Genomic DNA, 22,870 nt, shown 5'->3' on the forward strand with positions numbered 1-22,870 from the left:
CTGTATTAAAACACTTGTTTGGAAAGGAGGTCTGAATGACTGATCCATAACTTTGTCCTTCTAAGACTGCATGGAATGAAGACAAGTGTCCTCTAATTTTCCTCCTATGTAAGTGACTTGAGGGCATATTGTTCATATTTATTTTCTGTCTGAGGTTGACACAGTAAATATGAAGTGGCTTGAATTAAGAGGCAGCTGGAGCTGGATCTCGGAAACCTTAAATTGAAGGAGGTGCAGATATTTTGTCGTAATGAGAGGCCGTGGTGTGTTTTTAAAGTGCTGACATAATTTGAGATGTGATTTGTTGTGTTGGTTATAGAAGGAGTATGAATGGTGGTTGTGTATGAAGGGGCGTGTTTAAGGATAGGGTTGTGTTTAACTCAAAATTAAATCAAAATGTATATTCCTAACTCTAGTTCCTGGTCTTATTGTGAATGATTAATTGGTGCTTGCTATTCTAAAGAAAAAAATATGTTTGTCTTCATAAAATTTAAATATATGAACTTTTCCACTGAAGTCATCAACCCCTTTCCTCCAACTTCCTGTCAAATAGGCTCCATTTCAAAACCTAAGCTTCCTTTCTTTCTATTGCATACATAGTGAAATTAAACCTCCAAATTGACCATTTGAAATGCTATTCACAGACAACAACTCTATCACATTTGACCCACAATTGATTTCAGTAGAGTTTTGTATCAGCATGCTGCAAAGCTAATAATGCGCTACTCTGATAAGTATTAAAATACATAACACACAAATGTTAGATAAAATAGTCAATAGTTAGATTCTTGATTAGAACTATTTGTATTTGGTTTAAAATGACTAGTAGCCTAAGTGTCATAAGAAGTGATGCACGGCATTTTGGGAACCGAAAATATTTGAATGAAGTAGTTTTGGAGGGCCAAAATCATGGACTGAAACAGTGATGTTTAATTAGTGCTTCTCTAATGACACATTTTGACTGTTTTAGCATATAGTACATTCACACAACATGGATAAACAACAACAGGTAAACATATCAGCAATGTGGACACACTTAACTACGTGCAAAAATTCATTTTAGTCACTAATTACAAGCCAAAATGTGGTAAGTTAGAAGGTGGAATAATTCAGTTCAGACTGAGTTTGGAGTTAGCATGTTGCTAAGCTAATAATGAGATACTCAATAACTATAAAAAACATAACACAAAAATATTGGGTAAAACAGTCGAATTATATGACAATATGCCTGGCAATAATTAGAAGAATTGTATGACAAAATGCTGTATCTTAGAAAGCAATAGAATTATTTGACTCATGTTTAGAATTAGCATGTTGCTAAGCTAACAACACAATTTAACTATAAAAACGCATTTGGGTACTACACGAATAACAGCGTTAGCCGTTTTGCTATTTTAACCATTGGAACAAGCTATACTGTCCAATTAAATCAATATTGTCCGATTGAATCTCTATTGTCCAAATGAATCAATTCCTGATCAAAAAAAAACCACACTACTTTTCAAGCCAAAATGTGGTAAGTTAGAAGGTGGAATAATTCAGTTCAGACTGAGTTTGGAGTTAGCATGTTGCTAAGCTAATAATGAGATACTCAATAACTATAAAAAACATAACACAAAATATTGGGTAAAACAGTCGAATTATATGACAATATGCCTGGCAATAATTAGAAGAATTATATGACAAAATGCTGTATCTTAGAAAGCAATAGAATTATTTGACTCATGTTTAGAATTAGCATGTTGCTAAGCTAACAACACAATTTAACTATAAAAACGCATTTGGGTACTACACGAATAACAGCGTTAGCCGTTTTGCTATTTTAACCATTGGAACAAGCTATACTGTCCAATTAAATCAATATTGTCCGATTGAATCTCTATTGTCCAAATGAATCAATTCCTGATCAAAAAAAAACCACACTACTTTTTTTCTCATTAAACATACTGTTTCACTCAGAAATGTGTCACAAACAGTCGTAAAATGGGTTGTGAAAACGGTTTCCTGTTGATTTTAAAGGCAGGCCATATGGTAGGTACGATTTGGGTCGCACATGAGGAGATCCAACTTAATTAAGGGGAATGAGAATCACCTGAGGCCCAGAAGGACATCAAAGAGGCCTTTCTCTCTCTCTCTTCTGCTCTGTTACTCTCTCTCCCACATTCCCTGTTTCTCCACGTTATTCCCCTTCCATCCCCTCAGCCTCTCTTCCCCTTCTGTTTTCTGTGAACTGAACACGAGCAACACCTGGAATGACTTTCTCTGGAGTCGTCGCTCTAATGCAGCAGTGAAACAGCAGGGCTTGACTTGGCTTGAGCGTCTGTGGACTCTCTGTTTCTCGATCTGGTCATCCCACCTTGTTAAATTAGCCGGTTCAGACAGTTCCTCTTCAAAGACATCTCTGCAACCCTCCAGGGAATGCTGATGACTTCTTTCACTGGTGAAGAAGAGGACAGCAGATACAAGAATCATGAAAAACAGGCTCTGGTGTGTAGAACAGACTTGCGATAAATTATTTTACACCAGTCGTTGTGATTCTGCAGTATCGCTCAGTTACACAATCTGAAGCATCCATTATTTATATTAGCATTGAGAGTTTAAAGGACAGTGGTGGATCAGGATTTTAGATCATTCATTTATGAAGAAAAAATGTGAAGCTCTTTTATGTTCCTCCTTGTTTTTGTTTTTGTTTTTTTGCGTCAGCCTTGTCTTTGATGATGGGAGCTGTACTTGCACAGGGATGTGGACATGCAGCTGTCTAATTTAATGAGAGACCCACAGGAAGCCCATGTCAGGCACCCATGCCCCGTGGAGACAGGAAGTGGTTTGATTAAGAGAGAAGTTGCTGCAGTGAACGGCAACTGTGAGAAGGGCTGTTGAGGGTTTTCTTTATTTCCTTTGTCTTTCATCTTTCATCTTTTTTGTCTGACATTAGAGTCTGTTTTCATACCATCATCCGTCACCGTCATTAGAAATGTAATGTGTGTGTGTATATATATAAATTGAATGGTTGGTTTCATGTAGTTTTTAAACTTTTATGCCATTTTCAAGAAAATTACATAAAATGGTATAGAGTCATTTTCAATTTATTGACTCTAAAAATGTCATGTGGTGTAACCATCAAGTAAAAAACAGTAACATATTTTCCTTATACCTTGAATACATGTATACACATCTTAATCATTATTTTCAAAAAAGTTTTTCAATATATTTTTTAAGGTAAAAGTATTTTTTATGGATAATGTAAATTATTAATTCATAAATATAATTCATTTTTGGGAAGTCACACCACATGACATGTTAATTAGTTTGGCCTTGTAATAAAAAGGCCAAATCTGATATTTGTGAAACTTATTGACCTTGACAAACACACTTTGATTTTGCAGTCAAATGTTTTTCAAATACTAATAAGATGGTTTGTTATTTCATTCATTTAATGAAATCACAAAAAACGTACAAAAAAGTGCAAAGGTGCAGAACGTTTTCGGGTATTAACATGGCACTGAGGAAGGGTTAATACCCGAAAACATTCTGCACCTTTGCACTTTTTTGTACGTTTTTTGTGATGTCTGAGCAATAAATGTAATAGGCCTTTTTGGCTGAATTTGGACGAGTGCGGATCTCTTTCATCTCTATATCCCCCCAAAAGTATTAAAATTAATTCGGGAACATGTTTATCATATACGTATGTGAGTATGTGAGACACAGGCATGCAAAGTGTCTCTGTGTTCAAGTCTGAAGTATTTATATACTAGATGTGTGAAAAACACTGGGTGTGAGACTCTTACTGCAGTCAGGCACATGGGTCAGCAAAAGCCTCCGAAAATGAAATTTGCAAAAGGAGGAAAAACACACACACACCATTTCCTGACTGTGCACCACAGCCAGATAGTATAACTGCAGCTGACTCTGCAGATCAGGGCTTGTGAAAGTAATTGAACTCATGTAAATGCGTTTGGTTCACAAACCGGCCATTGCTCATGCACACGCAAGAGCTTTTACTCTGATTAAGATCTTTGAGGAAGTTGTCAGAAAATAGTGACCTGATTCTGAAGTTTCATTAAGGCACGAACAGCATTGTTGCAAAATAACGTTTGTGTAATAGTGTTAAACTTTATTTCTGCTAGGAAATTCATGTTAAGCTGGTTGGTGTGTTTTGGAACAAGTTATCATACTATCTCAAGGAGGAGTTCAGGCTGGTTTTTGGAGCATGGTGGCTGGTCAGTCAACTAATGACCAGCGTAGACCAGTTAGAAACCAGCTAGCATGTTCCAAAACACAGCTGGATTTTCCATCCGTGATGATAAAATTTTACTGGCAAAAACACAGAATAGGCCAACATCTAAAGAACAGCCCTTCACAAGAAGGCTAATCACAGCTAAACAACAACACTCTGTTTCAGAAGAGAAAACTGAAGCCTCTCTTTCTCATTTGTTTATTTCCTGACTGTGCACCACAGCCAGATAGTATAACTGCAGCTGACTCTGCAGATCAGGGCTTGTGAAAGTAATTGAACTCATGTAAATGCGTTTGGTTCACAAACCGGCCATTGCTCTTGCACACGCAAGAGCTTTTACTCTGATTAAGATCTTTGAGGAAGTTGTCAGGAAGTTGTCAGAAAATAGTGACCTGATTCTGAAGTTTCATTAAGGCACGAACAGCATTGTTGCAAAATAACGTTTGTGTAATAGTGTTAAACTTTATTTCTGCTAGGAAATTCATGTTAAGCTGGTTGGTGTGTTTTGGAACAAGTTATCATACTATCTCAAGGAGGAGTTCAGGCTGGTTTTTGGAGCATGGTGGCTGGTCAGTCAACTAATGACCAGCGTAGACCAGTTAGAAACCAGCTAGCATGTTCCAAAACACAGCTGGATTTTCCATCCGTGATGATAAAATTTTACTGGCAAAAACACAGAATAGGCCAACATCTAAAGAACAGCCCTTCACAAGAAGGCTAATCACAGCTAAACAACAACACTCTGTTTCAGAAGAGAAAACTGAAGCCTCTCTTTCTCATTTGTTTAAGGTTGTCAAGCTCCCCGTAACTTTCCTCAGTGTTGTTCAGCCGTGTGTTTGGTTCGTGGTCTTGGCTCTGGTGTTGTATGGCATAGTCACAGCAGGGAGAATGAATTGCTGGCAGACCCGTGCTGTGCTCGTCCTGGCGGCTGTACGAGTGAGCTGGAAAAGCGTAACATGTTGTGAGGCATCTTTTTTCCTCAGTCATGTGTGAGCTCTTAAATGAGACGAAAAGAAATGAAAAGATTAGTCATTTTGCATTACCACTTTGAGAGAGATTCAGTCGCTGAATGTCATCTACTCTTGTTATGCAGTAACAGATGGCTCCTTGCTGTCATATACAATATCTAATAGGCTGGCATAAGAGGAAATTAATACTAATATAAAGTGATGAGTAAGTGTTTGAATGAATGAATGAGCAAGTGACTGAGTGAATGAATGAATGTATAAGTCAGTGGATGAATAAATGAAAGTGAAGAGGTGTGTAAATGAGTGAGTGATTGAAAGAGAGACTGGGTGAATGAGTAAATATGTCAGGAAATGACTGACTAAATGTGTGATTATATGAATGATTTAGTGAGTGAGTGAACAAATGAATGAATTTGTGATTAGATGGATGATTGAGAGCTGGAGTGAAGCGATCGGAGAGTGAAAGAATAAATTAAATAATTGAATGAATAAGTCAGTGGGTGAATGGAAGAATGAATGAATAAGTGACTAAATGAATCACTCTGAGTGAAAGAATGAATGAATGAGTAATTGAATTAATCTTTCAGTGAGTGAAAAAATAAACAAATCAGTAATTGAATGATTCAGTGAGTGAGTGAAAGAATGAACAAATCACTAATCAGTCAGTGAAAGAATTAATAAAGTTTTTATGCACGATATTAATAATACATTTTCAATTAAAATAAAATGTCAAATTTAAAAGCCCTAAACTGAATGGTAAATGCTGTGATATGTAATATGAAAATAAATGTACTTTGGGTTTATTAGATGTGTCTTTTAATATTAGTTTTATATAGTTGCCAAAAATGACAGGTTTGTCATTTTATACCGACAAACAGTCATGTACAACCCACACCTGTGACTAAATAAACTCAATAAAAATGTCTCCACTCCTTTTCATTGGGTTTATTTTAGTCAGACTTCTTGCAGTGCTGGAAGCAACAGCGCAATAATTTGTGAGTAAATTTCCCTCTCCGCTTCCTGTAAAGTGATGTATCGATGTTCCCTTATTCCCTATGACGTTCGTAGCGTCCTTCGAACGGAACATGTATGCACCCTTCAGATTGGAATCTCCCTTAAGATGGAGGAATACCCGTCTTAGTCCATCTTAGGGCACTTAGGGTGGAATAGAACATATCCTAACTAATTTAGTAAATCAGTGGAAGAGTGAGTGAAAGAATTAATAAAAATGTGATTGGCTGAAGCCATCAGCGAGTGAAAGAATGAATGAATCAAAGAATCAGTGAGTAAGTGAATGAGTGATTGATGGAGTAAGTGAATGAATGGATGAGTTACTGGGTGAGTGAATGAATGCAAAAGTGATTGGATGAATAGGTGAGTGAGCGAACTGATGGATGGATGGATGGAGTGTTTGAATAATTGAGTGAGTCCATATTTGAGTGCCAGTCTCAGATAAATAGACATCCCCCTCCTCAGTGCTGGTCTGTGGCCAACTCTCCTCGATACAGTCCAGTATTCACCACTAACATAACTAATCCTTTCATTAAATCAAGCCTCCCACTAACCTATAAAGAGCTAATTGTGTGGTGAGTTGAGTGTGAGCACACACTCACACACACATATTTAGAGAATCCTACAACTCTTTACGCTCTTTTTTTCCACCTAGTATCTTTTACCACCGCAGCTTTCCAGCTTGCTAACACAGTGTTCCTGTGTTTTCCCTTGGTCACAGATACACATGTGTTTGTGACTGTGTGCATATGTGCGTGTTTGCATGTGTGTGCGCCAATGAATGTTTGGCCTCTCGTGTGTGTTTGCTCAAACTTACAGTGCTGCTGTTCATCCCCAGTGTGAGTTGTCAGGCCATTAGACTGCTTTTAACACCATCTCTTATTTTCACACATCAGTGACAGCACTGTTCTCCTGCACTGGAGCCGTCCCAAAATGCTTTGCTTGCTACGCAGCGTAGGTCCTGAATTTAGACCTTTAGGTCACTTTAAAATAAACACAGTGTGTTTGCAAGCTAGATAGACTGACTTGAACCCTATGCCCTCACCTCATCATCATGTAATAGCTCTATTTTGTCTTTTTAATGGTATGATAACACCAAGCTATCAGTATTGAAGTACTTTGAAGTCTGACTTATTAACATATAGCAGACCTTCATCCGCCTACGGATCTGGTTCTTCAGAACATAATCAGTTTAATCTCATTTTCTCTACCTTTTTCTAGATAGACCTGTGAAGATCAGAAGCAGCACATGATGAAACATGCAGAGGACTCTGAATAGATTAAGGAAGTCATACAGACAGCCTGAAAACTCTTTGGGAAATAACATATTGGTCTTTTCAACAACACCGGACCGTTGTATGACGTTGAAAGAAACGGATGGCAAATGACCAGCCTCCAGACTAGTTTTTATAGACCATAGCCATGGACGTCTAATGGATAAACCTTCAATGAATGTTTTTCTCTTTTGGGTCACTGGGAGCACTGTAGAATGGAGGATCCATTCCAGACATTCTCTCAAGGGTATGTCATGCTAACTCCAAGAAGAATGAGCCATTTTCACCAGATGGAGATATGCGCATGTCGCTACTGAACTGGTCCAATGGTTTATTTGTCTGGACGGAGAACTAATAGGACCCTAAAGAAGAGGAAGTGGCCCTAACTTGACCCATAACAAAGTATGTACATGAAGAGCCAGGCTGAAGTTTAAAGAGTGGGTGAAATGGGAATGGACAGTAAAGTTCTAAACAAAACTTGCTTTGTGGTCTACACCTGGGAAATATGAGACTTTAGTTGACAGACAAAACACAAACAGTTCTTCTTTTTAATCAAAGACATACCCTAGTGACTTCAACAAGCGGTTCTGGCATGGGCGGCCTTTGGCTGATCTTTACGTCTTGTTTTTGATGGTACGCAGAGATGCCCCAACTTTATTGAACTACGTCATCCTACCCAACTTGTTGTTGAGGTTGTCAGTTGTGATGCTGCGCAGGGGTCTGCTGGCTTGGCTGTCACGTGTGGGTGTTCTGTTAGTGGTGGTATGCTGTTGTCTTTCCCTCCTTTATGTCATCACTTGCAGCCCCCATGCTGATGAGCCCATGGCTGGTCAACCCCTGCCCAGGGCTGGAGGGATAGCTATGCCAGGAGGTCCAAGCAGGCCAGGTGGGGTTGGAGGTGCCCCCATCGGCCCTGCTGGACGGGAAGGGTTCCAAGCCCTTCTCCAAGAGCGAGAAGAGCAGCACCAGCAGCATATTGCCAGCCTGAAAAAACAAATTGCTCAACTTAAAGAGGCTCTCCAGGAACGGAGCGAACAACTTAAAGGCATGCAGGACTCTGTGGAGAAGACGGCTGGGAAGGGCACGGTGGGTGACGTGGCTGACGACCACAGTCACAGCGACCTGCAGGAGTTCCTACGCAGCCAGCTGAGCCGGGCAGAGATACACTCTGGCGTTCGACTTCCAAGCGAGTACGCTGTAGTGCCCTTTGAGAGCTTCACCTTACAACGCGTCTACCAGCTGGAAATGGGGTTGACTCGTCACCCTGAGGAGAAGCCGGTGAGGAAGGACCGCAGGGACGAGCTGGGGGAGGTGGTGGAGAGCGCGCTGCATGCCCTCAATGCACCAAATCGAGGTGGAGACAAAACAAAAGCTAGCAAAGTCTACACACCATCAGACTTTATAGAAGGTAAGATTAACAGTTATGCAGTTAACCTGTGTTTGTTTCATCTACTCTGCAAAAAAATTGGTGCTACCCAGTGTAAGACCATGCAGAAGCTGCAGTCACATGTTATTTTAGGGTCCAATTCTCACTATTAACTGATTATTAATTAACTATGACGTTTGCTGCAGTAAACTCCTAATCTGGCAACATTAAAATACTCACTGTTTCAATAGAAATGTATAGGGTTACATTTTACGGTGTCTTGTTACAGTGTAATTATACATTTAAGTACTGAGCAATAATAGTTAAAGGGGTCATATGACGTTGCTAAAAAAGAACATTATTTTGTGTATTTGGTGTAATGAAATGTGTTTATGCGGTTTAAGGTTAAAAACACACATTATTTTCCACATACTGTACATTATTGTTTCTCCTCTATGCCCTGCCTTTCTGAAACGCGTCGATTTTTACAAAGCTAATTGTTCTGAAAAGCGAGGAGTGCTCTGATTGGCCAGCTGTCCAGTGCGTTGTGATTGGCCAAATACCTCAAGCGTGTGATGGAAATGTTACGCCCCTACCATACTGTGATGCCGTGTCCCGTCCGGAGCGACGAGACAGAAACATTAAAACCCATTATAAACAAGGCATTTGCATCCAGTGGGTACATAAGTACTCATTATAATGACTTATACTGTCTTTTTACGCGTTGTGTACATGTGTAACAAGGACACCTTAAAATAAAGTGTTACCCATTATTTTTGCTATTCCATTTAGTGCTGCTAGTGCAGAGGTGACACACTTCACCTCTACGGTAACACAGGAAAACTCTGCAGGTCTCTGGACCATCAATAAAGCCCAGGTCTTTAGTTTGGAGTTTGTCTGACTCTTGTTTGTTTGAGAGATTTAGAGAAAATCTCTCAAAATAATTCTCAGAATTAATTCTCATTCTCAGAACCAACAATAGAGCATCCTGTAGCAGTATGCTAACACGCTAATGCCAGGATGTCCTGTGATGACTAGAAAACATACACAGCTGTTTCATGTTCAGAGCTGTCTCATCTCTACCATTTCCTCTGGAGAGAAAGTGACGCATCTTAGTGGTTATACGCATCACAGGAAATACATTATTCCTGTTGCTATGCACATTGTTTAGTCATAAATAACTGTTACTAGCACCAGAAACTGAAATGCTAGAAATGAGCTATGGTGAAATTTGCATGTACAAACTTTCCAAGACTAGGTGATTGCAATGATACAGTTAGCTAAGCTGAAAACAGAAGGTGAGATTTGCCTGAACGTTACAAACAACTGCTGAATTTTCATGCTAGCTTATGCTGGTCTGTCTAGTCAGTCTTTATTAAGATCCCTTACGGGCAATTTGGATGCAGCGAAACAGACATACAACGGACACATACAATACATTCTTAAAAAAACATGAATACAAAAAAATATAAATAAATAAATTTCCCTAATAATTTCCTTTAGGATCGTTTAACAACCGAATTGCACAGGGGACAAACAAATATTTATACTGGTTACTTTTCATCTTTGGTAGTCTATAGCGAGAACCTGAAAGGAGCACTCTGGATACAAGAAATGTACTGTCCAGGAGCACAGATCAAGCCCGACTCAAAACTTTTCTGTTGAACAAAAATGACAAACTTCTTTGTTCTTTACCTATGATCTTCCTACTAACTGTAACTGTTCTATTTAATGCATTTTTATGTTTCACACTGAGATTTCCAAACCAGCAGCTAATGGAAAACAACAGCACCGGCTCATAGGACTTATAGAGCAATTCCATCGATGTCCTATATTGAATGATCTTAATTTTCTTAAGCAATATAGGCATTGCTGTCCCCTTTTACATACAGTGCTGCTTGAAAGTTTGTGAACCCTTTAGAATTGTCTATATTTCTGCATGAATATAACCCAAAAAATCATCAGATTTTCATGCAAGTCCTGAAAGTTGACAAAGAGAACCCAATCAAACAAGTGAGACAAAAATATGTTCTTTGTCATTTATTTATTCAGGAAAATGATACAATATTACATATCTGTGAGTGGCAAAAGTATGTGAATCTCTAGGATTGGCAGTTAATTTGAAGGTGAAATTAGAGTCCATCTGTTTTTCGGAGTTGTTTTCAATCAGTGAAATTACTATCAGGTGTCAGTGCGTGCCCTGTTTTATTTGAAGAACAGGGATCTATCAAAGTTTGATAATTTTTTTGTGGAAGTGTATCATGGCACAAACAAATGAGATCTCTGAGGACCTCAGTCCTGGAACATCATTCCAATCAACCAATCAGAATTGAGGGATAACTTTTCAGGAAATATCTGTTTTAGGCTTACAATCAGGGTTAGGTGCTTCTACACCTTTGTTAATCAGCTATCAGTTCACACTGTTTTTAGGAATAAATTATGGGTAGGGTTAGGTTTAGGGGTAGGGATTGGGTTAAGTCTATATTTTTGGACAGTTATGTTGATCCAGGATCAACAAAAGATGTTGATCCAGGAACATGTCTTACTTGGCAAAATCACGGCGACCGGGGGTCACACCAGATACTGAAAGCAAAGATTCACATACTTTTGCCACTCACAAATATTTAACACCGGATCATTTTTCTCAATAAATAAATGACAAAGTATATATTTTTGTCTCCTTTGTTTGATTGGATTCTCTTTGTCTACTTTCAGGATTTGTGTGATATTTATGCAGAAATATAGAAAATTCTAAAGCAGCACTGTAATACTGTACCTCTGTATTCACATCAAAACACAATCTATTATCAATAGTTGTCCCCAGATATTTACAACTCTCTACACATTCCACATTGTTGTTGCTGGTCTAGCTAGCAAAACATGCTTCCAAAACACAACATAAACCTTTGGACAATAATCCTGGTCTTTTGAGCAGGAATATATTTGGAGGAGTGCTAAATAATGCGTATTTCTCACTGTCTAATACACAAATGTCCTGGGTTATTTGGTGCATCTTTAAACAGAAGACCATTTCTTCTCAATTCAAGCCTCCTTTGAGCTCTTTTTCGACCGTATAACCGAAAAAGCCTACTCTACTTCAAATCAACAGTGGAGAGCTTGTGAAGAATTCAAAAAAAGCCAAGGCCATGTCTTAGCCAAAGGCCCTGTCGGTAATAACTTACAACTCGGTGTCCAGACACAATGTCAATTTACCCAGCCGTCTTGCTAACACTGACTAAGACTGAATAATATTTTTACGCATTCTAATATATCTAACATATTCGGTCCTGAAACAACACAGGAAGCCTGACCATTACACAGGAATGTTTACAGAAAGTGTATCTTTTCTTCCCACAAAATAACTCCCACCCCGTCCCTCAAGGGATACATGTATCTCTCATTATCCTGTGTGCGTTATCTCTGTTGGCTAACTGTATATAGTGCTCCTTTACCCAGACCAATTTTGTAGTGACACAATCCAATTTAGAGAGGAAATAAGATCACAGTTCATGCTAAAAGTGCAGTTTTACCCTGAGCTAATGTGACCAGTGTTCAGTAACTCTGCATCTAATTTACCGTAGCTAGTTTTTCAGTGAGGTGGAGTTGAGCATGTGGGTTACAATTTGATGTCTTTGCCGTTAGTAGCTTGTATTGATTCAGATGGCTTCCCTAATGGCCCTGCTTTGCCCATAAATGCATTTTATGTGTGGGATGGAAAGGGCTGGGCATGAGAATAATTCCAGTTTGCTAGTTTGTGAAGGCAAGCATCACTGCTGTTTCTGCTTAGGGTTAGGGATTTTGACAAACTTGTACAGAAACACTGCTTAGAACACCATAGCAACTTTCTCATAAATTTATGACAAATTAGATGCACATATTTCCCAGTGTAGATCATAATGCAGTGTTTCCACACTGTGCTACCAAAGCTAATGAAGTATGAAGCTGTGAAGTATGTTTTTCTTTTGTTTCCTCAACATGAACAACCCTTGTTCAAATGTTAATGTTTTGTGCAAACCGCGCGTGAGCGTGTTTATCCTTTATGATATGAGTCTTTGTGCCTTTTGTAGCACCAGCAAAACACTGATATGGGACCTGGACAATACACATTTGATGCTGTACAGCAGGGTTTCTCAACCTTTTGCCTACTGCGACCCACTTTTTTTTTGTATGCCAGTCATTGATATTAAACGATTTCTTAGCACGGGTGATGTGGCCAGCTGCCAGATAACTTTTTGAAGCTGTCGTGAGCGACACAATACTACTTTGCTGTCTTTAGAAAGCAGTTTTATGCAAATGACTAACCTCCAGCACACAGTCGAGTGGAGTTTTAGAAAACTCCAAATTCATTAACATTAGAAAGAGGTTAACAGCAAATTGATGTGCGTACACATGTGTTGTGAATTAGATTGTAAATTGTTGTGAGACGTTCTCCTGTGGATACAAATATGAAATAATCCATGCAATTATTAGTGAATGAGACCCACTTTTTACTTCAGGACCCAACTATGTCTCACACTGTCCAAGAAACCAAAGTTTACAATCAAAAGTCAGAGATTTGAATATAAACTCAACTATTTCTCGTCAAAATTGTCCAAAACCAAATGATCTGAGCTGTAATAATCACATTCATTTGATAACACTTTACTCTTGTTGTATGTCAAACTAACTGAGAACTCCACGTCTCAGTAACCACTGAGCAATGAAATGTTACTTTCCTCTGGGTTTTTCCATCGAGATATTTGTGACGGGCTTTTGAATGCCTGCCTTCATAGTCTTGATGTGTGTGTCTTTCTTCACGCTCGTGTCTTTGTACGTTTTGTGTGTTTATCTTTGTAGTATTTGTCCTTGAGCTTTAGATTTCTTAGAAATGTTGCTTTGCTTGTGTGCGTCCATGTGGGTGTTTGGGTAAACTGTTTCTTTTCTTCACTGTTCTCAATGTCTTCTCATCACGTCAGGCATAGCACGCACTGAGAAGGACAAGGGCACACTGTACGAGCTGACCTTCCGTGGAGAGCAGAAGCAGGAGTTCCGCAGGCTGCTTCTCTTCCGCCCCTTCGGCCCCCTCATGAAAGTGAAAAGTGAGCTGGTGGAGACGGCCAATATGCCCATTAACATTGTGCTGCCTCTGTCCCAGAGAGCCGACAAATTCAAACAGTTCATGCACAACTTCAGGTGACTCCACTGTCATTCTTCTCTGTTATTATCTGTTGTTTATCATTCTCTGCACCCTTATTTTTTTTCTTTTTCACAATTCAAACTCTCTGTCTTCCCGGCACTTTCCACAAATAAGGTACACGTTGGTGTCCAATATTTTTTAAAGCATTCATGCCACAGATCCCATGTTGAGAGATTGTTGAACGATTAGATATGCTTCATAAGCTATTACCTATTATTATACCTACTGTTATTGACTCTGCCTAAAATTAAAATCATATAGCAATGTCATCATTATCTGTTCAATTTATATTCAGTTTTAAATTCATTTCAGGGTTTGCATTATTGTACAGTCAACACAAACACAGTGTTTAGTTTTTCATGTGCTTCTGTGGCTCAGTCATGATAAAAATGGTCTCCGTTTAAATATCATTTTCGTGTTTCGCGACCCCCTACGGAATGATCCGCGACCCACTGGTTGAGAAACACTGCTGTACAGTACAGATCTCTCTTTTGTTTTCAGAAGCATGAAAGTACTGAGTGAAATCCTGTTTTTCACTGTCTTCATACCTGACCACCTTCAAGATACTTTTAGTATCTTTTAAGTTATAACCAGGGATGTTACCCAAGCCTCAGATGACCTGGTCCTGTCATCTAAACATCTGCACAGATGCTTCCTGAGAAATCCCTTATCATAATTTCATTCCATAGCTCAGATCATATGAACTTCAAAGAATTACATGAGAAATGTGTGAGTTCAGATTGAAATCTTACTTTTCATTGCAGACTTTTCTAGTGTCTTTTTCTCATAAGAGAAATCTGAGATGCAGGAGACTGTTCTATATGTTCTCCATTCAACCCATTGCTGTCTAAGAGAAACAACTAAGATTAGGGCTGCACTATTAATTGTATTTTAATTGTGATCACAATTTCTGCTTCTCTAGATTAATTAAGCATTATTATCTGTGACATGGACTTGTGGCTATTTATCCTGATATTTTTCCTTCGATATCTTCATTTTGCAGTGGTTAACATAATTTGGAATTATTACTGGAACTAATATTAGGAATTTCGCTGCTTTGGCTTTTGAGAGAAGCCTCTTAAGGTTTTATCAGTTCTCAGAGTGTATGTTAATGTATATGATAAATATAATAAATAAGGAAACTTGATAAAGGTAAAATAAAACATGTATCAGTTGATTTTCTCTTGATTTTGCTTACATGAAAGTTCAATCATTCTGATGAAATGTAAAAAGAAATTAAAACAATTGTGACTTATAATCAGTTATATATATTTTTTTTTTTTTGGAAAATAATCATGATCGTCAGTTTAACCATTATTGTGCAGCCCTAACCAAGATATTAAAAAGATCTCATGTCTTGTTATATCATATCAGTCTCGTTCTATTTCACTCTTAATGCCAACATTTGATTTTGTATGATGGTTATAAATTATGAATTTTCATATACAGTAATAGGAAAGACAAAATAACAAATTAGATCTTGTTGATATCTCTATTACTTTCTTAGACAATAAAAGATTAAATGAACCACAGTGGGTCTCATTTACTAAGCATTTATGCACACATTTGTGTGTGAAATCTGCATATGAACATTTTTATGAACAAATCATGATTCCCCAATACCTTTCATACTAAAATTTGTTCTAAGTTTACGATAATGCACATATATTTCATCATATACAGTAAAAGAGTAAGAAAGACTGTGTTGTAGCTTGACCTGCGAGGTTTCTCTGTACAGCTATGCAGATTTACTATGTATGTACAGCTGAATAATGAGAAGTCTGTAATCTGGGTTTGTATAAAAGGTGTTTATTGTGTTTGAGCACACATACTTGGTATTGCTTGAGGATTTTGCTGCATGTGCTCTCAGGTAAAAGCATGATTTTAGATAACATCATATGTTTGCTGAGAGTGACAAAAGATTGCCCAGAAAGCAAGATGGTCCTCACTGCAGAACACAAGATCCAGGGGGCGTGGTTGGATCCAGATCCAACTCCTCCCACCTTACATATACCTAAACTTACCCGTCTCCACCCCCTGATCCCTAAACCCACCTACAGTGGGTACGGAAAGTATTCAGACCCCCTTAAATTTTTCACTCTTTGTTATATTGCAGCCATTTGCTAAAATCATTTAAGTTAATTTTTTTTCCTCATTAATGTACACACAGCACCCCATATTGACAGAAAAACACAGAATTGTTGACATTTTTGCAGATTTATTAAAAAAGAAAAACTGAAATATCACACGGTCCTAAGTATTCAGACCCTTTGCAGTGACACTCATATATTTAACTCAGGTGCTGTCCATTTCCTCTGATCATCCTTGAGATGGTTCTACACCATTTGAGTCCAGCTGTGTTTGATTATACCGATTGGACTTGATTAGGAAAGCCACACAACTGTCTATATAAGACCTTACAGCTCACAGTGCATGTCAGAGCAAATGAGAATCATGAGGTCAAAGGAACTGCCTGAAGAGCTCAGAGACAGAATTGTGGCAAGGCACAGATCTGGCCAAGGTTACAAAAAAAATTCTGCTGCACTTAAGGTTCCTAAGAGCACAGTGGCCTCCATAATCCTTAAATGGAAGACATTTGGGACGACCAGAACCCTTCCTAGAGCTGGCCATCCGGCCAAACTGAGCTATCGGGGGAGAAGAGCCTTGGTGAGAGAGGTAAAGAACCACCCAAAGACCACTTTGGCTGACCTCCAGAGTTGCTTTGTGACGGGCTTTTGAATGCCTGCCTTCATAGTCTTGATGTGTGTGTCTTTCTTCACGCTCGTGTCTTTGTACGTTTTGTGTGTTTATCTTTGTAGTATTTGTCCTTGAGCTTTAGATTTCTTAGAAATGTTGCTTTGCTTGTGTGCGTCCATGTGGGTGTTTGGGTAAACTGTTTCTTTTCTTCACTGTTCTCAATGTCTTCTCATCACGTCAGGCATAGCACGCACTGAGAAGGACAAGGGCACACTGTACGAGCTGACCTTCCGTGGAGAGCAGAAGCAGGAGTTCCGCAGGCTGCTTCTCTTCCGCCCCTTCGGCCCCCTCATGAAAGTGAAAAGTGAGCTGGTGGAGACGGCCAATATGCCCATTAACATTGTGCTGCCTCTGTCCCAGAGAGCCGACAAATTCAAACAGTTCATGCACAACTTCAGGTGACTCCACTGTCATTCTTCTCTGTTATTATCTGTTGTTTATCATTCTCTGCACCCTTATTTTTTTTCTTTTTCACAATTCAAACTCTCTGTCTTCCCGGCACTTTCCACAAATAAGGTACACGTTGGTGTCCAATATTTTTTAAAGCATTCATGCCACAGATCCCATGTTGAGAGATTGTTGAACGATTAGATATGCTTCATAAGCTATTACCTATTATTATACCTACTGTTATTGACTCTGCCTAAAATTAAAATCATATAGCAATGTCATCATTATCTGTTCAATTTATATTCAGTTTTAAATTCATTTCAGGGTTTGCATTATTGTACAGTCAACACAAACACAGTGTTTAGTTTTTCATGTGCTTCTGTGGCTCAGTCATGATAAAAATGGTCTCCGTTTAAATATCATTTTCGTGTTTATGTGCCAAGTTATGGAATATGTTATGAAAATATCAGTATTGGATATTATAGTATATTGGATATTACAGTATTTGCAACTCAAAGCCTGCATTTATTTGATCACAATTTCCAGTAAAAACAGTAATATTGTGACATTTAAAATAACTGTGTTCTATGTTAATATATTTCAAAATGTAATTTATTCCTGTGATGGTAAAGCTGAATTTTCAGCATCATTACTCCAGTCGTCAGTGTCAATTAAAATCATATAACAGTTGTCATCTTTATTTGTTGGATTTATATGTAGTTCCTTTTCGTACAGAGTTTGCATTTTGCATGCAATCGTGTTATCGCATGATTTACCTCATTATAAAAAATGTAAAACATCAACAAGTTTGGACCCTTATACAACATGAGTGGAATTAAATCATTTTATTCCATTTCTCAAATTTTACAAAACCATAGATTTTGTTTTCTTTAATTTATGGAAAATATAATTTTACCATTAACATCTAGTTCCAGACTAGCTTGTCCCTGCTGAGTCTGTAGTATATTGTATATTTTGTATATTTAATTTGAATGTCTATTTTTAATGTTTATTGCTAGACAATAACAAAATTACACAAATCAGGATTCAACTTTTAGTAATAGCAAAAATCACAAATAAATAAATAAATAACCAAAAATGCATTTTTTAAATGGTTTTGGGGCCTATTTTGTACCCTATTTGTGAAAAGTTTCTTCAGTCTTTTTCCTCTACATCTGCCAGTCTTTCTCAGTCATTTTTCTTCAACCTCTACAGCCTATTTTACATCTAATTTCTGTTTTTTTTATTTTTTTATTAGTGCTTCCGAGCAGTGTTTAAAGAGTCTTATATTAGGCATTGAGTGAACACTTTGACCTCATTCTTGTTTCAGAGGCAGGAGAGGACAAACAGGGGATTGTGGGTTACGTTCACATACACAATGAGCTCAATGCCAGCAGAGCCATCAAACTAATTTGTTGTGACGTGTACATGGTAGTGCAGTGCATCTAGATAGTGGTTGTGCTCTCAAAACAAACAGTGTTTCGTTTTTTTCATGCACTTTTGTGGCTCAGTCATGACAGAAATTATTAGTCTAAATCATTTCTGTGTTTATGTGCAAAGTTATGGAATATGTTATGAAAGAATGAATATTTGATATGCAATATCAAAAAGACATTAAAGGCGCAATATGTAAGATTTTTTTATTAAAATATCCAAAAACCACTAGAACAGTGTTATATATTTTGCTGACTTGTGTACTTCCATTATCCCAAATGTTTCGAAGAATGTTTAAATCCAGAGAAATAAGCAATTTTAACTAGTGATACGAAGCGTGTCCATAGTGTCATTGTGTCGCCTGCCAATGACATCATAAACCCCCTCGATTTCCGGTTTTGTTTTGTAGAAAACATGGAAAAACCAAAGACGCTTTAATATGAAACAAATTTCATTACACCAAATACACAAAATAATGTTCTTTTTAGCAACATCATATGACCCCTGTAATAGGCTATTTAATAGTAGTTTCCATTCCAACTAACCCCATACAGTGTGACAACATGCCACATTTTAGGAATGTTGTCACAAAATGTCAACATGTGCTTCTTAAACTGTATCCTGGGCAATAACAGTGAAAATGTTAATTTTATAAATATACAAAAAAAATGCATATTTATTAATGCTTTTGCAATGTAAAACCTTTTACCATGCCAGGAAATTTTACTGAACCTGAAATAACAAAGAAATGCAATGACAGAAGGCATGATATTGGACCAAAAATGGACATACAATTACAATGGGGATTTATGTTTCGAGTAGTTATTTTTTTAACCTTTACTAACATACTGGACTGAACTTGGCAAACACCTGCTCTCTGTATCATTCATATAATTCAGACTAAATAAACCACCTTCGTTCATGCCATTAAAAAGAGAACACCATTTTGTTCATTCATACCGATAACGCAGTTTAATGCAAATTGGAATTCCTTCCATAATCTGATACAATGTTTTATAAGTTACTGGTAACATATATGATTATTCTATTACTGCTCACCTGTAATTGTTTAGAGGAGTGTGGCAGTGAGACGTCTGCATGGCTGACAAGGCCCCTCGAACATAGCAGACTTCGTTTATGTGCTTATGCCAAATACTCCATGCACAATATTTTATCTACATAAAAAACTACAACTACAATGGCGAAAAGTGAGGGGAAAAGGTGCGATATTTGCAACTGTTACCAATTTCAACACCGCTACAATGAACGATGCACTAGAAAGCGGAAGCTGTCGTGTATTCTTTCGACAGAAGGAACATTACGAGTTGGCTACACTTATCGCCCTCTGTAGTTTAGGAGTATTGTTAACGCATTCTCTCAACCTTTCTCCCTTCCTGGGCAAATCCGTGTAAAATGGTAAAATGGGGTGTTACAGTTTGACGATGTTATTATAACAGAAAACTTTCTTTCTCCCGTTTGCGCTTTTCACAGCTGAAATTGTTTACCCAGGCGTAAACCCTGGGGAATGTAATCTCGGGTTATTTTATTCTACTTTCCACACTGTTCATACTTTACGCTTGGTTAATTTTAGATCACACACTGTTTCTAAATTCAAAGTTAATTTCTTATTTGCTTATTTATGACGTCAATAACATTGAGCCCCTACTGATAGTTGCGTGAACTTTTATAAGAACTGCTTGTCCAAAATTGGAAAAGTTGCCAACTCCACCGTCTGTCTAAAACGTACAAAAAGCCTTCTGGATGAAAATAATGTAAATAAAACGTAAAAAAAAAAAGTTAATATATTTTAAATGGTTATGGTTTCAGAAGAACACCAAGACCACTTCTAAGGGCGTCTCTATATCCGCACTGAGTGTGTCTGATTGGTCGAGTAGCGCGATAGAGTCTCTGATTTCACTTCAGAAACAGCATCACTGCGACGTACTTGTAAGTATAATATCCTAATTACTTAAGACCACATATATTATGAAATGAATACCTTGTTCAAAGCATGGATCGTAGAGCGCAAACTTTTTTAGTTTGTTTTAGGAAGACCGAAGTTCTACCATCTGATGTTTATTTCCGATGTTTCAAATGAATTTATTTACGATAGCCTTTACATTAATGTACATAAAATGCGATTTATGTAATTTAGAGAATATGTTCCTTGACATAGAGATTTAAATTGTCGCATAATTTTGTTTCTAATAGGATGAAAAAAGTGAAAGTTTGAGGTTGCAATGGCCAAAGTAAATATTTGAATGACCTCAAACAAATGGAAAGAATGAAAGCTCACAATTACATAGCAAATAGATATTTTTGTGCTGTTGTCATATAAACTGATTGCACTGTACCCTTATTTTTCGAGGTCTGTCGCTAAGCAATATTACGGTAGGCTACCAGAGAGAGAGTGAGACTTTAAATACTACATAAGTGCAGTGCATGTAGTTCCCTAAGGCAACAGAATACGTGGCTATACCCTCTCTCTGAAACGGTTATACTGTATGTCTATGTGTACAGTTTCACTTTCTTGATTTTATCTGGCCTATTCACAAGTGCAATGGTATTGCTTTCAGTTAAACAGTATACCCTGATAGCACACGTACATCTCGGAGACGGTCTGCATTTACATCTGCAAGACGTATTTTTTAGAGAGTTTGCTCATCTGCAATACGTCTATAGGACGTTTCCTTTTAAATGTCAAACAGACGTCTATTAGATGTCTTTAAGATGTTTATGATTTAGAATGTATGTAAAACTGACATCTGAAAGAGGTCTGTCAGACGTTTGTAGACAGCAGATTCTTTCCGGATCAAGAGACCTTTAACAGATATCTTGCAGACGTACGTGTGCTATCTGGGATAGGCTAATATTACATTTTGTTGACAGATTAATTGGCTCTGTATTTATGTATTTATTTATTTTTAAATATTACGCCTGATATTGTGTCCTAGTACGAGAAAAAGCCAGAGCCCGGAGACCTCATTGAAATCTCCCGAGGCTTATACCAGCACTGGGCTATTTATGTTGGTGAAGGTTATGTGATTCACCTGGCACCACCCTGTGAGTATTTTACATGCATGCCTCAAATGATATTGAGCCTAACTTGCATTGAATCTGAAACATTCCATTTAAAGGCACATTATGTAAGATTTTTTTTATTAAAATATCCAAAAACCACTAGAACAGTGTTATATATTTTGCTGCCTTGTGTACTTACATTATCCCAAATGTTTCGAAGAATGTTTAAATCCTGAGAAATAAGCAATTTTAACTAGTGACATGGACCGTGTCTATAGTGTCATTGTGTTCGCCTGCCAATGACGTCATAACCCCTCGATTTTTTGTTTTGTAGAAAACATGGAAACACCAAAGACGCTTTAATATGTTGTGCGTTTTAATAGACCGGTGACGACCGCACAGAGTAGCATTATAACAGAACTTTCAAATGTATCTAGTATGATAAAACAGCGCTGATTTTTTTCCACATACGCACGACTGGAAGGAGCGGTAGCAGTTGACTGTGGTATAATAAAAGCTCCGCTGCTTTCGAACCGTGTGTCGCGGCTCGTTCAGCGTCTCGTTTCGCTTCGACGGCTTTCAGCCACACCTGCTTCATTCTACTACGTTAATAAATCATTAGCTCATCCATGAACATGATTTCTGCCCGAGTCCCGTCGGATTGCATCGGCTGTGGGGATGAAGACGACAACTCCCATGATTCCACACTCAGTCACGGCGTCATCAAACTACGGCTTTGTCTCTTTGTTTATTTTGAATACGCACCCTCTAGCAGCGAAAAATTACATATTGTGCCTTTAAGAGAGGCATCTAAAGTTTTTTTGCTCACTAAAACTGCATTTATTTAGTCAAAAATACAGTAAAAACAGCAATTAGAAAAGAAATTAATTAGAAAAGTCTTTACTATCACTTTTGATCAATAAAATTTTTCTTTGCTAAATAAAATTAGAAATTTATTTTAAAAAAATCTTACTGACCCCAAACTTTTGAACAGTAGCAGTGTTGGGGGTAACACATTACAAGTTACGTAATCAGATTACTTTTTTCAAGTAACTAGTAAAGTAACGCATTACTTTTTAATTTACAAGAGAATATCTGAGTTACTTTTTCAAATAAGTAATGCAAGCTACTTTTAAAAAAAATTATTGACTGACAGCTCTCCTGTCCCCATGTTGAGAGAAATCAGAAGATGTTACTGTAGTTCTAAATAAATATGAATATGAATTAATTCATCTC

At 37.7% G+C, this 22,870-nt stretch overlaps 1 protein-coding gene and 1 long non-coding RNA gene across 2 annotated transcripts in view; both read left to right on the forward strand.

Moving 5' to 3' along the window:
* Positions 1-22,870, forward strand: part of LOC107713273 (chondroitin sulfate N-acetylgalactosaminyltransferase 1-like) — a 48,306-nt gene that overhangs the window by 4,514 nt on the left and 20,922 nt on the right. Inside the window, exons 2-3 of the mRNA XM_016518731.1 lie at positions 7,438-8,898; positions 13,812-14,028. Of these exons, the coding sequence (XP_016374217.1) occupies positions 8,121-8,898; positions 13,812-14,028 (995 nt within the window). The 5' untranslated portion in view covers positions 7,438-8,120. The remainder of the gene's footprint in view (positions 1-7,437; positions 8,899-13,811; positions 14,029-22,870) is intronic.
* Positions 20,498-21,674, forward strand: LOC107713346 (uncharacterized). Its single transcript, XR_001636880.1, has 3 exons — positions 20,498-20,560; positions 20,825-20,862; positions 21,568-21,674. It is a non-coding gene; the product is annotated as an uncharacterized LOC107713346 (long non-coding RNA).

The sequence above is a fragment of the Sinocyclocheilus rhinocerous genome, unplaced genomic scaffold (assembly GCF_001515625.1).
Source record: "Sinocyclocheilus rhinocerous isolate Xijiao unplaced genomic scaffold, SAMN03320098_v1.1 scaffold688, whole genome shotgun sequence".
NCBI lineage: Eukaryota > Metazoa > Chordata > Actinopteri > Cypriniformes > Cyprinidae > Sinocyclocheilus > Sinocyclocheilus rhinocerous.